Source organism: Aureobasidium pullulans (assembly GCF_000721785.1).
Source record: "Aureobasidium pullulans EXF-150 unplaced genomic scaffold scaffold_9, whole genome shotgun sequence".
In the NCBI taxonomy this organism is placed as follows: Eukaryota; Fungi; Ascomycota; class Dothideomycetes; order Dothideales; family Saccotheciaceae; genus Aureobasidium; species Aureobasidium pullulans.
The window spans coordinates 9,082-25,608 of record NW_021941029.1 but is presented as its reverse complement, the minus strand read 5'-3'; the positions used below and the strand labels follow the sequence as shown (position 1 = coordinate 25,608).

Below are 16,527 nucleotides of genomic sequence, written 5' to 3'. Positions count from 1 at the left end.
TCATTTGCAGCATCGAGGGTGATGTCTTGAGATATGGATGACGAAGAGCGTTGGTGTCGAGATTTGTCGTGTTTACTCAAGACACTTGCGATACTAGCATGATCATCAGCTCCGTTTGAGCTGCTAGCAAAAGACTTGAGTGAGTCGAGACTTCTGGTCGGCGCAGGCTCAAGTCGAAGTGGTATAGAGCCGTTCTTTGGACTGCTGGTTGCGCCACCGACCCAGAGTATGGCTTTCTTCTCGTCAGCGTTCGCTGTGTAGTTTTTCCACGCCTTCCAGTCTTCATAAGTTCTGGAGGGATAGCTCTGAGGGTCGATTTTTGCCAGGTCGGCTAGGCTCTTCTCGTCGCCTGGTTGATTCGACATGTCAAATCTCATGACGTTGGCTGCACCGTCAGATATCCTTCGGTCCCTCAGTGGGATGATAAATGAAGCTTTGTCGGCAATTCTGGACACCAGAGGGAGCCGACTGAGCACTCGGCCGAACGGCGCGTACTGGAGTGTTCTTGCAGGTCCATACGCATCGCCAGATCCAGTGCGCGTGGAGGCTGTTCGAATCGACTTCTTGAGGAAGGAGATCTGCCAATGAAGGTCCTGGAAGACTCCCTGAGAACGAAACTCTCGGGCAATGAACCGTAGAATCCAGCATATGACTACATTGCTGAGCACGTGATTAGGTTCCACATTGCCAGTCAACATGCTCGGAATACAGTACAGCCAGCTCCCAGAGAAAAATTGACAGTGTTGTCTTCCAATGTCGTAATGACAGCCTGGGAACCAAACCTCATGTACCTCAGGCAAGGCTCTGTGCTCTGCCTTCGTAGCCAGGCAGGGCTGAAAGAGAGAAAAGCGGTCGTGAATAGAACAAGCATGAAGGACTTTGTCTACAGTGCTTGGGATGACTTCATCCCGTAAGGTGGGAGATTTGGTGGCATATCCAGTAGTGTCAGGGTCGATGGTGCCGAGCGTGTCTAGCAGAACCAAAAGCTTTATGGGGGTGACAACGTCCCAGCTGGCCCTTTTGCGGAAGTCTATACTCTGTGCTGAAGACGGCTTGTCATTCTTGCAAGGTGATAGGTAAGTCCGATGGACCAAGTTGCAAAGGTCGTCATTGGGATCTTTCACGATGCCGCAATTGTTGATCATGCCGACCACGCAGCGCAACGCGTATGCTCCTCGTCCGAGACCGAAAAGCCATATTTCGGTTTCTTGTTTGTACCATTGTGCGATGTAGCGGTAGATATCCAGGCAGAGTCGTTCAATGTTGTCGGCCGGTCCGCCCATGCCATAAGACAGGTAGTTGCAAGCTATTCCATTGAAATACTTGGCTTTTAACTGCCGTGAAAGATCCGTGATTTCTCGTGGACCTTTTGCTGACTCCACGTCAATACCGGTCATCTCAGCTAGTAGCTGAATGTTAGTTCGCGTGCCATGCTCTGGACCACACCAAGTGCCGTCGCAGAATACGATGAGCCTTCCTGGTGACGAATTTGACTTTGGAACGATGTTCGAATCCATTGATACTTGGTTCTAGATGTTGGAAGAGTGAGGAGAAGGCATGTCCTAGTCTTGTGTCAAGATGATGCACAAGAAGCCTCGAATCATGTAACCCTCAAGCCGTGGACATTAAGGTACATGCACGACCATCTGCCTCGTGCCGCAGATGCATAGCTTGTTAGGGTGACGCGATACACCTGAGGGTGCTACCCACGAGCTGACAGATCAGCTCAAGCATATCTGAAGAACAAAAATGGGGTATCAAAATCACGCAAGCGATTATCGTGATGTGCTTGAAGCTGGGGGAAGTCGGGAGGTACGGAGTAGGAACTACTGTACAACGGCAAGCGCAGCCGGCCGCCACGATCCTCGGCTGCACTTTCCTTCGCTCCGTTAGCATGAATGACGTTCTAGAAAGCTCCAAAAAGTTGACCCGCATCTCCAGCTTTGGCGATCACGACAGGAAGCTGTGTTTGTTCTTTCAATTCAAGTTTCCATCCTTCATCAACACCATACAAGATGCCTGGAAAGTGTGTGCACAAGGGCTGCGGCAAGACATTCGCCGACGATAACGAAGAGTGCGTCTATCATCCTGGTCCAGTAAGAAACCCAATTGGTCGAGCATTGGACATTGGCTAATCCTGGTATAGCCCGTCTTCCATGAGGGTCAGAAAGGTATCCAGTCCACGTCCCCTCGCGTGCCCAACTACACATTTGACTAACACCAAGCTTCATCAGGATGGAAATGCTGCAAGCCCCGTGTCTTGACCTTTGACGAGTTCATGACCATCCCACCATGCACGACCGGCAAGCACAGCACCGTCGACGACACACCCGCCGAAGAACCCAAGACCGCTCCAGCCGATGCACCTACCCTCCAAACTCCCTCCGAGCCGGCAGCACCAAACCCCGGTCGCGCTCCCACAGCACAAGCAGCCGCCCCACAACCACCATCCTCACCTGCGCCCCCAGAGGACGAAGACGATGATCCGAACACGCCCGTTCCTGAAAATGCGACTTGCAAACGTAAAGCTTGCGGTGTGACCCACAAAGGCTCTCCTCGCAGCGATGACGAGAACTGCCAACACCACCCTGGCGCCCCAATCTTCCACGAAGGCAGCAAAGGCTGGTCATGCTGTAAGCGTCGCGTGCTAGAATTCGACGAGTTCCTGCGAATCCCCGGCTGCAAGACCAAGTCCCGTCATCTGTTCGTGGGAGCAAAGAAAGATGACGGAGAGGAGAAGTTGGAGAGTGTGAGACATGATTTCTACCAGACTCCGGATAAAGTCATGGCCAGCTTGTACCTGAAGAAGATTGACAAGACTTTGTCGAAGATCGAATTCCAGGACAAGTCTGTGGACTTGGACTTGAGAACGAGCGACCGTAAGAGGTTCCAGCAGGTTGTGCCGCTGTTTGGTGCTATCGACAAGGAGAAGAGCGAGTTTAGCATCATGGGCACCAAGCTGGAGTTGAGACTGGCCAAGGCAGATGGTGCTTCATGGCCTGTATTGCGTGGCGATGAGAGACACACTGGCGAGATCATCCAGATGGGCCGTGCTGGCAGAGCATAGAGGATGGTCCGTTACAGCATTTGGACAGAACATGGCACTTTGGAAGCAAAAACATAACATTATTGGAAGCAATGCAAGCTTATAATTGAACCCCATAGCAGATTGGAAGCAATGTGCCACAGAATCGATGATGCAGAAAGTGACGAAGTCCTCCCTAACCTAGAAGTGATGCCTTTGTAGGAGAGCAGCGACAGAGGAAACGATCAAGGCAATCATGCCTCTTTCCTCCTGTCCTTCTTCAGGTAGGCAACCCATGCAGCGAACAGCTCCAACTGAGCCATCTGTCCGACCGCACCATCCTACTGCACAGGCGCGACGGGTGCCTCGAACATATCATCGATGCCGTCCTTGCTCTCGTCACCCTCCTCAGAGTCCTCCTCCTCCAACTCCTCATCTTCCTCCTCAAAGCCCGTCTCCAGACCTCCCTTTCTGAGTCTATCCTTCATCTCCTCTCTCTTCTCCTCCTGCCATCTCATCAAGGCAGCGGCAGCATGAACTCTGAAGCCGTAGATACGGGGTTCATAGCGTCTCTGGGTCTTAGGTGGCAGCATGGCGGGGTAGACCTGAAAGAGGATGTTGTGAAAGGAGGTGCCGAAGTAGGCGCCGTCGATGGCGTTGTGGCGGGATGACTTTGGGTTGTAGATGTCTTCGCATTTGGCGCAGTAGAGTTTTACGGTTGAAGTGCCGGGGACGTCGTGGAGACCCATGGGGAGGAGATGTTGTTGGTCGCAGATGACGCGGGGGCATTTGCCAAAGACTCCGGACTTGTACTTGTCGAGCTTTATATATTGTTAGTTTTCTAGGCTTCAGGTAGGAATATGGACGATCCGATGTCAAGAAATGGAGGAAATAGGAAGGCTTACCATCTTTGCGAGACCTCTAGTTGTCACAATGTAGCGTGCATGCACAAGACCGTAGAGGTGTCTAGCGCTCTTCTCGATTTGCTCGCGCATGTCATCGTCGACCTCCATGTCGAACACGTCGGTGACGAGGTCGAGCGCATATTGATAGTATTGGACTTCCGTGTTAAGGCCGGTCAAGTTGAAGCGATCGGTCAGATAGTCTTCATCGATCTCGCAGTAGTACTCATTGCCGCGAGACGAGATGAACTGTGTTCAATAAAAGTCAGCATTCTGTGATTTTCTGATGAGAAACAAATGCGGTAAGGAAGGTGTAAGGAAAGCGTCAAGACAGCAGAAGAGGTGATGCTGTAATCGTGATAGCAGTTGCGCGCCCCATGCGAACCAGCGCAGCGCTTTTCGCTATCTTCCATGGCCACAACATCTCTCATCTTGACGCTCTCTGTCGAAAGGACAGGCATAGGCTCAAAGGATCAAACGCGCCTGTGGGATCATCTTCGTGGGTCGTGGGTTCCACGCTATGCGAGACTCGGGGCCGGCCATGTCGTTGCGTATATGCAAGAATCGTGACACAAACTTTTTCCCACAACATCTTGATTGTGGCATTCCACGACTTTTCACTGAACATGAGGGCAGGCCGTCCAGCGCTCACGCCAGATGCACGGCAAGCCGCAGGTGTAATTCTTTTCAAGGTAATATGACTTCTCTTGCGCGAGTGATGAAAAGGAAATGATGACAGCAATACAACGAAAAATGAACTCACCCAATCCCGCCAATAACTGGTGTAGTCGCTGTCGGTCTCACTAGCAAAGTTATCCATCGTTCCTGTTCTTCTCCCCGGACGCGGCCGCGAAAATGCTAGAGATGGCTGAATTCGCGAGTTCGAGGTTCTTTCTGCTCAGCTCCGATGTGTCCGATTATATGAAGAGTAGCGCTCCGGTGAGTAAGGTTGATGCAAGTGGCTGATGGTTGTTGTGGTTGTGGCTGTGTGTTGCAAGAATGGGCTTGAGTGCGATGTTGTTTGGCTTTGGCTTCGGCGTCGAGGCTTTCAGGAAAGAGATGAGGCGGGTTGGGCGTTGCTACAAATGCTTGACGGCGACAATCATGATTTTCTGGACAATTCTGGTTGTTCGATCGATAATCGATGTCAATCTACGCGGGATCGGTGAAACATCACTTTGAAAAGATATTGCTCTATCCAAAATCTCAATTTTCGAGATTGACGAACAGTTCCTTCCTCCCCGTGTGCTAAATTCTGACACTTCTAGCCATATCCCACGGCCATGCCCGGGTTTATTTAGTCTGTAGAAATGCACAATGTTTTTAAGATCAATGCAGCCCTCCACTGAGAGTGTGATACTCAGCGCCTCTCTGCGGACGACTAGAGAGATATTGAAAACATTGTGCATTTCTACAAGGTGCGCGTGACAAAGTTTAGCACACGGGCAGATTGGAGCAGCAGATACACAAAGGTAGTAAGTACCTCGGGTGAATACGATGTCCAACGATTAAAGAGTCACCGTGAACCATCACATTCAGAACAGAAAGAAGTATAGAGAGCGTGTCCGCCACGAACTCTGTATTCATGAGTTGATTCATATCATGCAACTTTTAGCCTAGGTATCTTATGCAGTCATGTCAAAATTGCAATGCCTCTGTTGTCTAGAGAGACAGGTTCCACAAACCATCGCCAAGGTAGTGGCCGTTCTCAAGACCAACACCCTTCTTCTTCTCCTTCATGTCCTTAGTGCTCATCTTCAGTACACCGACCAGACAGGCATTCTCTTTGCCCTCAGCCTCAACGACAACGATATCACCAGCTTGCAGCTCTTTTCCTCCATAGCCATCGTTAGCCTCCTTATCGTCCTCCTTGACTGAAGGATCAGGCAGACGACCACCAGGAGATGTCAGACCGGGTACCATGAGAGCAGCGCCGGAAAGAACGAAACGAATGGCACCACGGTCGATGCGTATCCTGTCGAAACATTGAGGGTATTTGTGGACGAGGGAGAGGTGAGGTATCAGAGGGTCGTCCATGTGTTGCCAGAACAGAGGAGTGGATCCGAGGACGTAGAGAGACACACGGTCAGGTCTGTGATAAGCATTGTTAGCAAGATCCAACTCCAAGAAAGGCTGGCCGTCGTTCTGGCTTAACAAATTCAAGTCGACTGAGAAGACGATTGCTCGTCAACCGAGAGTTGAATGTTCAAGACAGGCCAGCTCTTTCTGTGATCCAACGTACACCTTGACAAGATCGATCTGTTCCTTCTTGGGCATAATCTCATCCATGTAGGGCTCAAGGCGGGGGTAGGTCTCAATGGCCTTTGCGCGGATGGCGCGCTGGGCCGATGACTTGACCTTGCTTTTGGCGCCGGGTGTCAAACTGATTATGCGTAAGTCACAGAACCTGGAAGTGCAAGAAGTGACCTACAGACTCTTTCTTGAACATGGTGGTGGTTATATGAGAAGAAGATTGAACGACAACAATTCAGCAGGGTCGTCACCGACTCGCGCCGCTGCTTGCTGCCCCACCACCGAGCAGTCGAACCCCGCGAAATGCCAAGGAAACTGCGCATTGTTGCCGCCTGCCACTTTCGAACCTTCTGGGCCGCCGACTCGCCGACGCCATGCTGTCCTCGACACAATTGTTATCCCTGCCTCTAAGTTACCCTCCTCTTAAATCATCACATCTCCAACATCATGTCTGACTCAAGAAAAAAGCTGGCTCTGGCCATTATCGACTTCCTCAACACCTCCCTCAAGGACGGCACCCTGCAATCAGATGACGCCGAATCTATCGAGATCGCAACCTCCTGCATCGCTGAAGCTTTCCATGTCGATGCCAATGACAAGACCGCCATGACCGCTGCTCTGGGAGGTCAGAACCTCCTCAGTATTTACGGTGTCTATGAGAAGCTGAAGGGCAAGAGCACTGCCAGCACCGAAGGCCCCAGCAGCGCTCAGGAAGGCCGCCCTGCCACCCCCACCGGTTCCACCAAGGGCGCCAACGAGAAGTCGAACGCTCCTACCAGTGAATCCGAGTCGCTCAAGGCTCAGGGCAACGCCGCCATGCAGAAGAAGGACTACGCTACCGCCATCGACTACTACACCAAGGCTCTTGAGATCGCCCCTTTGAACACCATCTACCTCTCGAACCGTGCCGCTGCCTACTCTGGTGCTAGCCAGCACGAATTCGCCAAGAACGACGCTGAGCTCGCTACTGCTGCCGACCCCAAGTACACCAAGGCCTGGAGCAGACTTGGGCTCGCCCGCTTCGCTCTCGGAGATGCCCAGGGAAGCATGGAAGCTTACAAGGCCGGCATTGACGCTGAAGGCAATGGAGGTAGCGATGCTATGAAGCGTGGCTACGAGACTGCCAAGAGAAGAGTCGAAGAGGAGGGCGGTCTCACTGAGGAATCTTCCCGTGGTGCCCCTGGCGGTGGTGCTGGCGGTATGCCTGACCTCTCGGCTCTCGCTGGCATGTTCGGTGGTGGTGGTGCAGGAGGTGCTGGCGGTCAGGGTGGCGGCATGCCCGACTTTGCTAGTCTGATGCAGAACCCCATGATGCAGCAGATGGCCCAGAACCTTATGAAGGATCCCAACATGATGAACAACCTCATGAGCAACCCTCGTGTGAGAGAGATGGCCGACAGATTTGGTGGCGGTGGTGCCGGTGGTGCCGGCGGTGCTGGCGGTGCCGGTGGCCAAGGTGGTGGCATGCCCGATCTTTCGTCTTTGATGAACGACCCCAGCATTGCTGAGATGTGAGTACAAGTACTCTTTTGTAACTGCGAACACACGACTGACAACAATTACAGGGCAAAGAACTTCATGGGAGGTGCTGGCGGTGCCGGCGGCGCAGGCCGTGGTGGCAGATAAGCAATTTTCTTTGACATATTTCAGAAAGCGAGCAATGATTATTCAGTACGCGCCATGATAGACGCAAATGATACCAGTCCAGGCATGACCTTCATACGATGCATGCGTGCGACACTCGGGGATGTGTAGTACAATGAGTTAATATACAAGAGGCGTAACAAAGCCCTCCAACCAACGCCGTGCCGATCCTTTTGTGGCCATGATAAATTGGAAGAAGATGAGCGACCTGGAGAAGCAGCTCCGAGAAGAAAGCGCAGAAGAAAATACAAGATGAGATGAATCGATCAACCCAATCTTCTGGGCTTGGGACTTCTGGAACCACCGAACTTCAATCTGGTGGCATCCTTGACCGAGCTAATCTTGTTCCTGACCAAGTAGCCCTCAGAACCCAACAAGGCCTTTGTGACAGCCTCTCTTCCCTTTCCAAAACCACGCAGCACGACTTCCAGACTGTGTAGGTCACGCATGAGACCACGTTCTTGAATCTGCTTAAGGACGAAGGCGGCAAGTTGGTAGCCAGCATCATAACTACCACGGCCAGCCTTCTTGAAACCAATGTTGCCAGCGGACAAAGACATCAAGACATCGATCTGCTTGCCGGGGTTTGCGGGGTCCTTTCTCGGGGGCTGGGTGAAGGTGATGTGTGTGTTGTGCTTTGTCGCGTAGACATGCATGCGATGCGGTTGAGGTTTGCTCAGTTCCATAGGGCCATTGACATCCGGAGGACCAGAACGGTTGCTTTGGCGGTCGAGCCAGTCGCCGAAGTTGATTGAAGGTGTGTCCCGTCTGGCCAGAGGACTGGCCGTGAGTGGTGTGGAAGAAGAGATGGCACGGGTGAACGGCGACGGGAGGATCGAAGAAGGGCGACCGACCAGCTTGGTCAGTGGCCGGAAGATGTTCATGACTGCGATGTGGACTGGCGGCAGCGAGATGATTTGACTGGCGTAACTAATTGTATCGATATCGAGCACTTGGAATTCTTTGGACGGAGGAGAGATGCGGCGGATGTCGGGGCTTGAGGGCTTGGCGGCCTTTTTTGATCTCGTCGCCGCTGTCGCTCGCCGAATGTGCGAGTAGCTCGACTGCTCGACTTGTCGCCTTTCGCCTCTCACAAACCACACACAACAGCATGAGCTCGTTAAGTCGACAAGTGCTCTTGCCCAGAGCCCCTGCGAATGTCGCCCGCAATGCGCCTTCGTTCCATGGCCGAACGGCTGCATACCGCCGGATATCCACACATGTCTTGAACCGCTCGCATGCCGTCAACTCGCCTTTGATCTCCTCCGCCGCCTCTTCGCCTTCAAGGCTGTCGTCGCCTTTTCTCCCTGCCTCTGTCGCTACTAGCTTCGTCCGCTCAGTCTCCTTCAAGGAAATGCAGGCTGAGCGCAAGCGTCAACGCGCTGCTCAAGGATCCGCTCCCAAGGAAGAACCGAAGCCAGCGCCCGCTGCTAAGCAGTCAAAAGATGCAGAGGCAAAGTCTGAGCCTGCGCAGAAGGCAAAGAAGGCCGACGAGCCTATGAGCGAAGCTGAGAGAATCTACCAGGCAACCGCTGCCCGCGATGCTGGTGCTTACCAACCTGAGCCTGACGCCGAGTCAGAGCCCAAGAAAGAGAAGGAGGCTGAGGGCGAAGCTGCTGAAGGCGAGGCTGAGGGTGAGGGTGCCGAGAAGAAAGAGAAGAAGGACAAGAAGCCTCCCCCACCAAAGCACGGCAATAAGACCCCATGGCAGGTCTTCACCGAGACTCTCTCGAGCGAATTCAAAGAAAGCAAGGAGTGGAACGAAGGCACCAAGCAACTGTCTGGTAGCATCCACGACTTCACCGAGAACCCCAATGTGCAAAAGGCCCGCGCCGCATACGAGAAGAGTACCGGGGCTCTCTCATCCGCCGCTGGAAGCACCATCAAGACCACCGCTGGAGCCATTGGTAAGAGTGCCGCTTGGACTTGGGACACCAGTGTTGTAAAGGGCATCAGATACGGTGCTGGTGCTGTCGGTTCCGGACTCGAGAAGGCCACTCGTCCTGTGCGAGAGACCGAGGCCTTCAAGAACGTCAAGGAGGTCATTGATGACGGCAGCTCTATGCGCTATGGTGGCTGGGTCGAGAAGGAAGAGCGCAGAAAGCGCAGAGAAGCAAGAGAAGCAAAGGACATCGCAGAAGGTCGCAGGCCTTCGGGTGAGCCTCTAGTTGAGGATCCCGAGTAAGTGTGAATCCTGGCTGAGAATCTAACTTATGCTAACATCACATTTAGTGCCGGAGTCAACGTCACTGTTCACAAGGATGCCGCCTGGAAGGAGTCATGGCGCGAGTTCCGCGACAACAGCAAGACTATGCAACGCCTGTTCGCCTTCAAGTCGACATACGCCGAATCAGAGAACCCTTTGATCTCGACCGCTCGTAGCATTAGCGACCGTGTTGCTGGCTTCTTCGCTGAGAACGAGACTGCCAAGGTCATCAAGAAGTTCCGCGAGATGGACCCCAGCTTCCAGATGGAGCCTTGGTTGCAGGAGATGCGCGAATACATTCTTCCCGAAGTCCTCGACGCCTACGTCAAGGGTGATACTGAGGTCCTCAAGCAGTGGTTGAGTGCAGCACAGTACCAGGTTTACGCCGCTCTGATGCAGCAGTACACCCAGCACGGTCTCGTCTCTGATGGCCGCATCCTGGATATCCGCAACGTCGACGTACTCAACGCTCGTCTACTTGAGCCCGGTGATATTCCCGTCTTCGTCATCATGTGCCGTACACAGGAGGTGCACGTTTACAAGAACAAGAAGACCGGCCAGCTGGCTTCTGGCATGGAAGACAAGGTTCAGCAAGTCACATACGCGATTGGTGTCACTAGACTTCCTGAGGATGTCCACAACCCCGAGACCCGCGGATGGAGACTTATCGAGCTTCAAAAGAGCGCGAGAGAGTATATCTAATCTCGTCTCCGCTCTTCTATTTTTCACCTTCGCATTGCGCTCAACCACATCTCAGCTTTGCATATTCTCTCCGGACAAGCCACATCTTCTGTATGAACTATTTGCAACGGCGTTTCCTGGTTCACACTCTCCATACTAAAAAGCGCTTCTCGGGGGAAATCTGTTGTATCATTTTCCCGGTCGAAGGAGAATATCCTCGTGTACTCTTAAAGCATTTCCATGCGCCTGCCTACCCTGTATTATACATTTACGCTTTCGATGTATTCATTTTTCCTTTATTAATGTGCTCATCTCGTATTCTTTGGTTCGAGGTCGTGAGTGCACCAATGTCAATAAACCCCTTGAAATGACTTCGTTGGCATCCAGGGCCTCCAGGGCCTCAGCGGAGAGCAAGACCGCATCTTGAAGGTTCGGCGGAGTCAAGTCCCGGGGGTGCAACCAAGGCAAACATCTCGGAACCTCGGGAGAAACGATCAAATCAATGACATCAACCTTCCTGAGGATCTGCCTTTCTGAGAGTGCATACCATAGCTTTTCCAAGCGAGCGACACAACCATTCCATTATTACAACATGTACTCGACGCCTTGAAGACATCTCAGAACCATCATCTTCTGGAATTATTAAACATAAAGGGACATGACAAATGGCGGCCAGAAACACAAGTCGTCTGCGGGTAAGCTTTAATTCAATCATCCTCTTCGCCTTGTTACTCTATGCTTCCTCCCCGCCGCTCAGTCGCTAATGCTTTACTCTCAGCATTCCACTTCGCAGCCGGCCTGGGCTCCGGTGTGACTAGCGCATTCCTTCTCCAACCTGCCGACCTTCTCAAAACCCGCGTCCAACAATCCTCCAGCGCATCACTCTCAGTCGCCCTCAAGACCATTCTCGCAGGACCCTCTCCCATTCAATCGCTATGGCGAGGCACTACACCCTCAGTCATCCGCACAGGCGCAGGCTCAGCTCTGTACTTCGGCATGCTAAACCAATTGCGACGGGCCACTTCAACCACAACGTTAGGAGCTGACGGCACGTCAAAAACGAAACTCAGTAATTCCGCAAACTTGGCTACAGGAGCTGCGGCAAGAGCATTGGCTGGCTTCATCATGAGTCCAGTCACTGTCTTGAAGGTGAGGTATGAAAGCAGCTTATACGCCTATACCTCACTAGCCTCGGCCGCAAAGGATATCTTCAAGACAAATGGAGCAAAAGGATTTTTCGCAGGATTTGGCGCGACGGCTATAAGAGATGCACCATACGCTGGCTTATACGTCCTTTTCTACGAGCAAAGCAAGGCTTCATTATTCGGGCATCTGGACATCGCTGCACCGCTAGCGAATTTTGGATCTGGAGTCCTGGCTGCGGCAGCAGCGACAGCGGTCACGAATCCCTTCGATGCCGTCAAGACGCGATTACAATTACAACCTGAGAAATACAGGAATGCGATCAGTGCTGCGAAGAAGATGATTGGTGAAGAGGGGGCTATGTGTCTCTTTGACGGTTTGGGCATCAGGATGGCGAGAAAAGCCATTAGTTCTGCATTGGCGTGGACGGTTTATGAAGAGTTGATTCGCAGGGCAGAGGATAAAATCGTCACATAGAGCATACGACGAATCTCCACTCATCTCCGACCATCCCACTCTTCGCGCTGCATGGAATTTCACAAACCTTCGTTCGGCAGGCAGGTGTGAAGAGCACTGTTCTTTCCGAATCTGCTCGATGAAGTCTTGTCGGGTTCCCGCACGCTCCGACCTCCTCTTCTGGTGGCTTCTGGTGGCTGCTGTTTCCTGGCTCCTTCTCCACTCAGTGTACTGAGCATACACTTTATCTCTCAACACGTCTTCCTCGTATTTCTTTCTCAACTGAATCTTCATTGGCAATTGCCTGTGTTGCGTCCTGTTCTTCGTCGTCAATCATGCTTCGAGCTACTGACCATCAGCGTCCATCTCAGATCCGCCATCTCAGAACTCTATCAAGAATCTCATCAAATACGTTGCACTTCTCTCGATTAGTCCTGTGAGCTTGAACAAATCAATAGAGCTTGAACCTCTAAGGTCGTATGTTCATACAATCTTCAAAGAGAAGCTTTGTTGACAGAAATGAGCTAGGACGCAAACTCCCTCTGCCCCGCCCAAGCATCCGCTTCAGGACATGTTCCACTCCATGCTTGCAGTATCAAGTCGACCCCTCTTCGAGCCATCTTACCTCGAACAAACCTTCCACACTACCCCAACACTACCGACAACTGAGTTGTATCTATGAGAAACCCCGCTCGTCGATCGCAACACAGAGAGCATGATCCGACAACCAAAACCACCGAACAAGTCCATTGGCCAAGATTTCGAACCAGGGATTTCTTAGATTGAAGTCTAGTCTCTAGCAACAATTGATCACCGGCTGGACACCACGATGGACCTTTATAGGAAGCGGGTTGCCCACACTCCTCGGGCTCTGCTTCCACACACGTCAAGTCAGAATGCATTTCAATCCTGTTGCTATACTCGTCGGGTGGGCAGTCACTCTTAGTGTTGCCGTACCCCTCGACTCTCCTGTCAACCACGAGTTCGTAATTCCCGCTGTTGAGCATGCGGACCTTGCTACAATGGCTGCGATCACCTTCAACAATGACCAAGCCCTCAACCTCACAGCGATGTTCCCTGCGGCTCTGGTAAGTCTCCTGTTCAAGTCACAAAAGCTCCTCAACTGACAAATCCTGTCTTACAGGAAGAGTGCCTCGCTTCAGAATACCCAGTGATATCTTGCTCAAACTGTCCGCGTCGCTATAATGCCACAGGATATCAGATACGGGGCAAAACTGTCAATCAGATCTGCAGGCAACGCAGAAGACCCAAAATGTCCTCATCGAGGCCTTTCAGGACATTCGATAAATACACGTATCACAAGATTCGCGAATGCGGCCAAGTCGTTGAAGGCGTCGACACAGAACGTAAGTGTTACTTCCACGGGTTTACCAATCGACAGTTGTGCTTATGCGAGTTGCGTGTAGCGCTGGAGCACCTTTTCTGGAAGATCAATCACCGTTGCCATAAGATTTGGCAGAAGGGCACGAACCAGACCTTGTCCGCCGAGGAAACCGCCCAGGCAGACTTCGCCGCGGAAACAGATCACGCGAGAAGGATGAAGGCTACAAACGGACTCACTGCATGGAACGGAATGACCTTGATGTCTGACGACGAGAAAATCAATACATCAATGTTCCCTGAGGCTGTTGTAAGTCGCTTTGGTCATTCGTGGTGAATTCACAACTAATTCGCGTCTTTTCCTAGCATGGATGTCTACAATCTAGGTTTGGTATCGACCAGATGGAAAAGTATGACCAGCGTAACCTGAAGCATTTCAACCTACAAGACAAGACCATCAAAAGGATCTGTGGAACCAGAAACCAATACCAAAGTGGCCGAAAACGTGGCAGATTCGCAAAGTTTGAGGGGTTCACCTTTAGTAAAATCAAGCAGTGCGGTGCTATTAATATGGAACGTAAGTACAGCCCTGGCGATAGGCTAAGCAATGTCACTGACTTCGATTCTTGCAGCTCTGGAGCACTTTTTCTGGCAGGTGAACCATCGTTGCCACGAGCGCTGGTCTGAAGATGAACAGCGACTCCATGGACCTGCTACCGTAGCAGATGGAGCAGTTGATGCAGCTGAGAAAGCAGAAATTGCTGCTGAAGAAGCAGCTGAGGAAGCAGAAGATGCAGAATTCGCCGCAGACGGAGCAGAGGCGGATGACTCTGATATGTCTGACGACGAATAGTCGACGGACTAAGGCCAGACAGTGACATCTGCTCTTACGCAGACAGTCCTGGCCCACCTTCGAGCGACCAACTAGGGTATGCTCGCTCACAATCTCTTTTGTAGCTTTCCTTTGTCAACGTCTTTTGATCTGATATGTAGTCCAATAGTTTGGTCCAGTAATGTATTCTGTAATCTTTGTACCATTCCATCACCATTCACTAACTTAGATGCTTGTTCAACAGTCCAAAATAATGTTTTCAGTTGGTAAGCAAGTTATCTCATTAATCAGAAGCTAGAACTCTCACGTGAGTATCGGAAGCAAGCTTCACGCTACTTGTATTAGTCCCCTATTAGCTGCCGGTAAATTCTACCGACCAATCAGGGGGCTAGAAACGACGTGTCGTTCTAGCGTCTAAGGGCTAAATGAACGTCTTTTAGTGACGGTGTACAAGTTCTCAAATTTTGAAATGGCTAAGTCCCCTTCTATAACTTATCTTTCGTCTATACTACCCGCCACCTATATATTTAACCAAAAATGCCGTCGGTAGAACACACCGACGCGCTGTCGGCATTAGAAAATCCAATTATTAATTCTCTTTTTTACGATACTAATACGCAATCGGTAATAAGCGACGAATCTAATAGCGATCTATCTAATATCTTAGACGCCGCGCTTCTCGCCCTTAACGACGACACTATTACGACCCCCTACGTATAGTCTACGGGCAACTCTAATCCTAATATACGAGGAGCTCATCTTTATTATCTGTATGCTATACCTAGCTAGCCTCGTCCTCGCCGTCGCTACCTAAACATATGCCCTACGCTATCGGTAGAATCTACTACCTCTTAAAACTAGCGCCTAACCCTAAGCAGTTAGCGGCTAGTTTCTACGCGCCGCCCTAATGCCTTTCCTACGCTATCGGTAGAATCTACTGCCCCCTAAACCTAGCCCTCTATTAGGAGCAGTTANATGCTATTACAACTAATGGCATATAATAGAGCCTATTAACAGAGCTTTATAGCTATAGATAGCGTCCGTAAGAACGCACTTATCTAGCGTAGCATTATTAGCGTTACTACTAACATATTACACTAGCGACACGAAAGATTATCTAACTTCTTTCTAAAGAGTCTCGGCCTTTTACTCTATAGTAGCGGTACTAAACGCAGTGTTATCTAGCTTCTTGCTCGCCTTAGTCTCTATAAGGGGTATAAGGCTACGTATAACAACATTAATAAGGTCGCACGGAATGAAATAGTAAGCGATTTGCCTAATATGTAGACTCCGCTAATGCTAATATCCTAGTCGGTAGAATAAGAGAAAGGCTGTTATAGCTAGGCCTTAGACTATGTTATGTTATAATAACTATAACTTTAAGAATAACACCCGCGAACAGATCCGTAGCGACTCTAGTAAAATGATTAACATTATAACTGCTATAAGTATTTACAATCCGCTACTACCCCCTAAAGGCCTTAAGCAATCCGACTTCTTACGTAATAAAGGAATTAATATAAGAACTCTCGAGGCCGCTATTATAGAACCGAGCGATAAGAACTTAAAGCTCGATAAAGATATCTCCTTATTTTTCATCGGCGAGGCTATCCGACATATCTACCCTTAGGCGTATACGACTATTTTTCTAAAGAAGAAGTCGTCGGTAGAACCTACCGCGTTATATAACGATTATTCTACCGCCCCTAACCCCCTTTACGATTAGACGTCTTCGATACCTTTCGCTAAGTCGGTTAGTTAGGCCTTATGTTACATGTTAGTAGAACCTACCGCTTAACAATTACCGAGCAATCTAGCCGCGTTAGATAGAATAGTTAACACCGAGATAGCCGTAACTGCTATAGATTATATAGCTTTACTGCCCCTATTAACTCCCTACGCTTCGGTAGGTTCTACCGACGATATCTCCTTACCCTTTACTCTATAATCTAGCTCCTATCCGCATTCCCGGCCGTAATTGCCGTTACCTTAATCCGTCTCTACGCCTACCGCTATACCTCCTCCTCGCTACGTCCTATTAATA

At 50.8% G+C, this 16,527-nt stretch overlaps 9 protein-coding genes across 9 annotated transcripts; 5 read left to right on the top strand and 4 right to left on the bottom strand.

Annotated features, from left to right (window-relative positions):
• Positions 1-239: 239 nt before the first annotated feature.
• M438DRAFT_250617 (uncharacterized protein) lies at positions 240-1,487 on the bottom strand (the record flags this gene model as incomplete). Its single annotated transcript, XM_029899641.1, has 1 exon — positions 240-1,487. A coding segment is annotated over one exon (1,248 nt), but the record flags the coding sequence as incomplete, so codon positions are not given.
• Positions 1,488-2,015: 528 nt separating this feature from the next.
• On the top strand, positions 2,016-3,525 carry M438DRAFT_318394 (CORD and CS domain protein; the record flags this gene model as incomplete). The annotated part of the gene is made up of 3 exons (XM_029902791.1): positions 2,016-2,096; positions 2,147-2,171; positions 2,235-3,525. 3 exons carry the CDS (start codon positions 2,016-2,018, stop codon positions 3,065-3,067), a joined length of 939 nt encoding a protein of 312 aa, XP_029760405.1. The 3' UTR covers positions 3,068-3,525.
• Positions 3,357-5,020, bottom strand: M438DRAFT_365152 (uncharacterized protein). The gene is made up of 3 exons (XM_029907770.1): positions 4,691-5,020; positions 3,931-4,176; positions 3,357-3,846 (listed from the first exon to the last, which is right to left on the bottom strand). The coding sequence occupies exons 1-3, from the start codon at positions 4,745-4,747 to the stop codon at positions 3,367-3,369; spliced, it is 783 nt and encodes a 260-aa protein (XP_029760404.1). The 5' UTR covers positions 4,748-5,020; the 3' UTR covers positions 3,357-3,366.
• A 534-nt stretch (positions 5,021-5,554) lies between these two features.
• On the bottom strand, positions 5,555-6,376 carry M438DRAFT_396964 (uncharacterized protein; the record flags this gene model as incomplete). The annotated part of the gene is made up of 3 exons (XM_029909284.1): positions 5,555-6,019; positions 6,170-6,310; positions 6,363-6,376. The coding sequence occupies 3 exons, from the start codon at positions 6,374-6,376 to the stop codon at positions 5,590-5,592; spliced, it is 585 nt and encodes a 194-aa protein (XP_029760403.1). The 3' UTR covers positions 5,555-5,589.
• A 251-nt stretch (positions 6,377-6,627) lies between these two features.
• M438DRAFT_273381 (tetratricopeptide) lies at positions 6,628-7,806 on the top strand (the record flags this gene model as incomplete). Its single annotated transcript, XM_029900632.1, has 2 exons — positions 6,628-7,691; positions 7,746-7,806. 2 exons carry the CDS (start codon positions 6,628-6,630, stop codon positions 7,804-7,806), a joined length of 1,125 nt encoding a protein of 374 aa, XP_029760402.1.
• Positions 7,807-8,090: 284 nt separating this feature from the next.
• Positions 8,091-8,510, bottom strand: M438DRAFT_374371 (translational machinery component; the record flags this gene model as incomplete). Its single annotated transcript, XM_029908499.1, has 1 exon — positions 8,091-8,510. The coding sequence occupies one exon, from the start codon at positions 8,508-8,510 to the stop codon at positions 8,091-8,093; it is 420 nt and encodes a 139-aa protein (XP_029760401.1).
• Positions 8,511-9,322: 812 nt separating this feature from the next.
• M438DRAFT_273502 (TIM44 subunit of mitochondria import inner membrane translocase) lies at positions 9,323-10,732 on the top strand (the record flags this gene model as incomplete). Its single annotated transcript, XM_029900643.1, has 2 exons — positions 9,323-10,005; positions 10,057-10,732. The coding sequence occupies 2 exons, from the start codon at positions 9,323-9,325 to the stop codon at positions 10,730-10,732; spliced, it is 1,359 nt and encodes a 452-aa protein (XP_029760400.1).
• A 637-nt stretch (positions 10,733-11,369) lies between these two features.
• Positions 11,370-12,331, top strand: M438DRAFT_273764 (mitochondrial carrier; the record flags this gene model as incomplete). Its single annotated transcript, XM_029900662.1, has 2 exons — positions 11,370-11,406; positions 11,490-12,331. The coding sequence occupies 2 exons, from the start codon at positions 11,370-11,372 to the stop codon at positions 12,329-12,331; spliced, it is 879 nt and encodes a 292-aa protein (XP_029760399.1).
• Positions 12,332-12,905: 574 nt separating this feature from the next.
• Positions 12,906-14,040, top strand: M438DRAFT_209074 (uncharacterized protein). The gene is made up of 3 exons (XM_029899395.1): positions 12,906-13,398; positions 13,455-13,677; positions 13,738-14,040. The coding sequence occupies exons 1-3, from the start codon at positions 13,207-13,209 to the stop codon at positions 13,986-13,988; spliced, it is 666 nt and encodes a 221-aa protein (XP_029760398.1). The 5' UTR covers positions 12,906-13,206; the 3' UTR covers positions 13,989-14,040.
• The last annotated feature ends 2,487 nt before the right edge of the window (positions 14,041-16,527 follow it).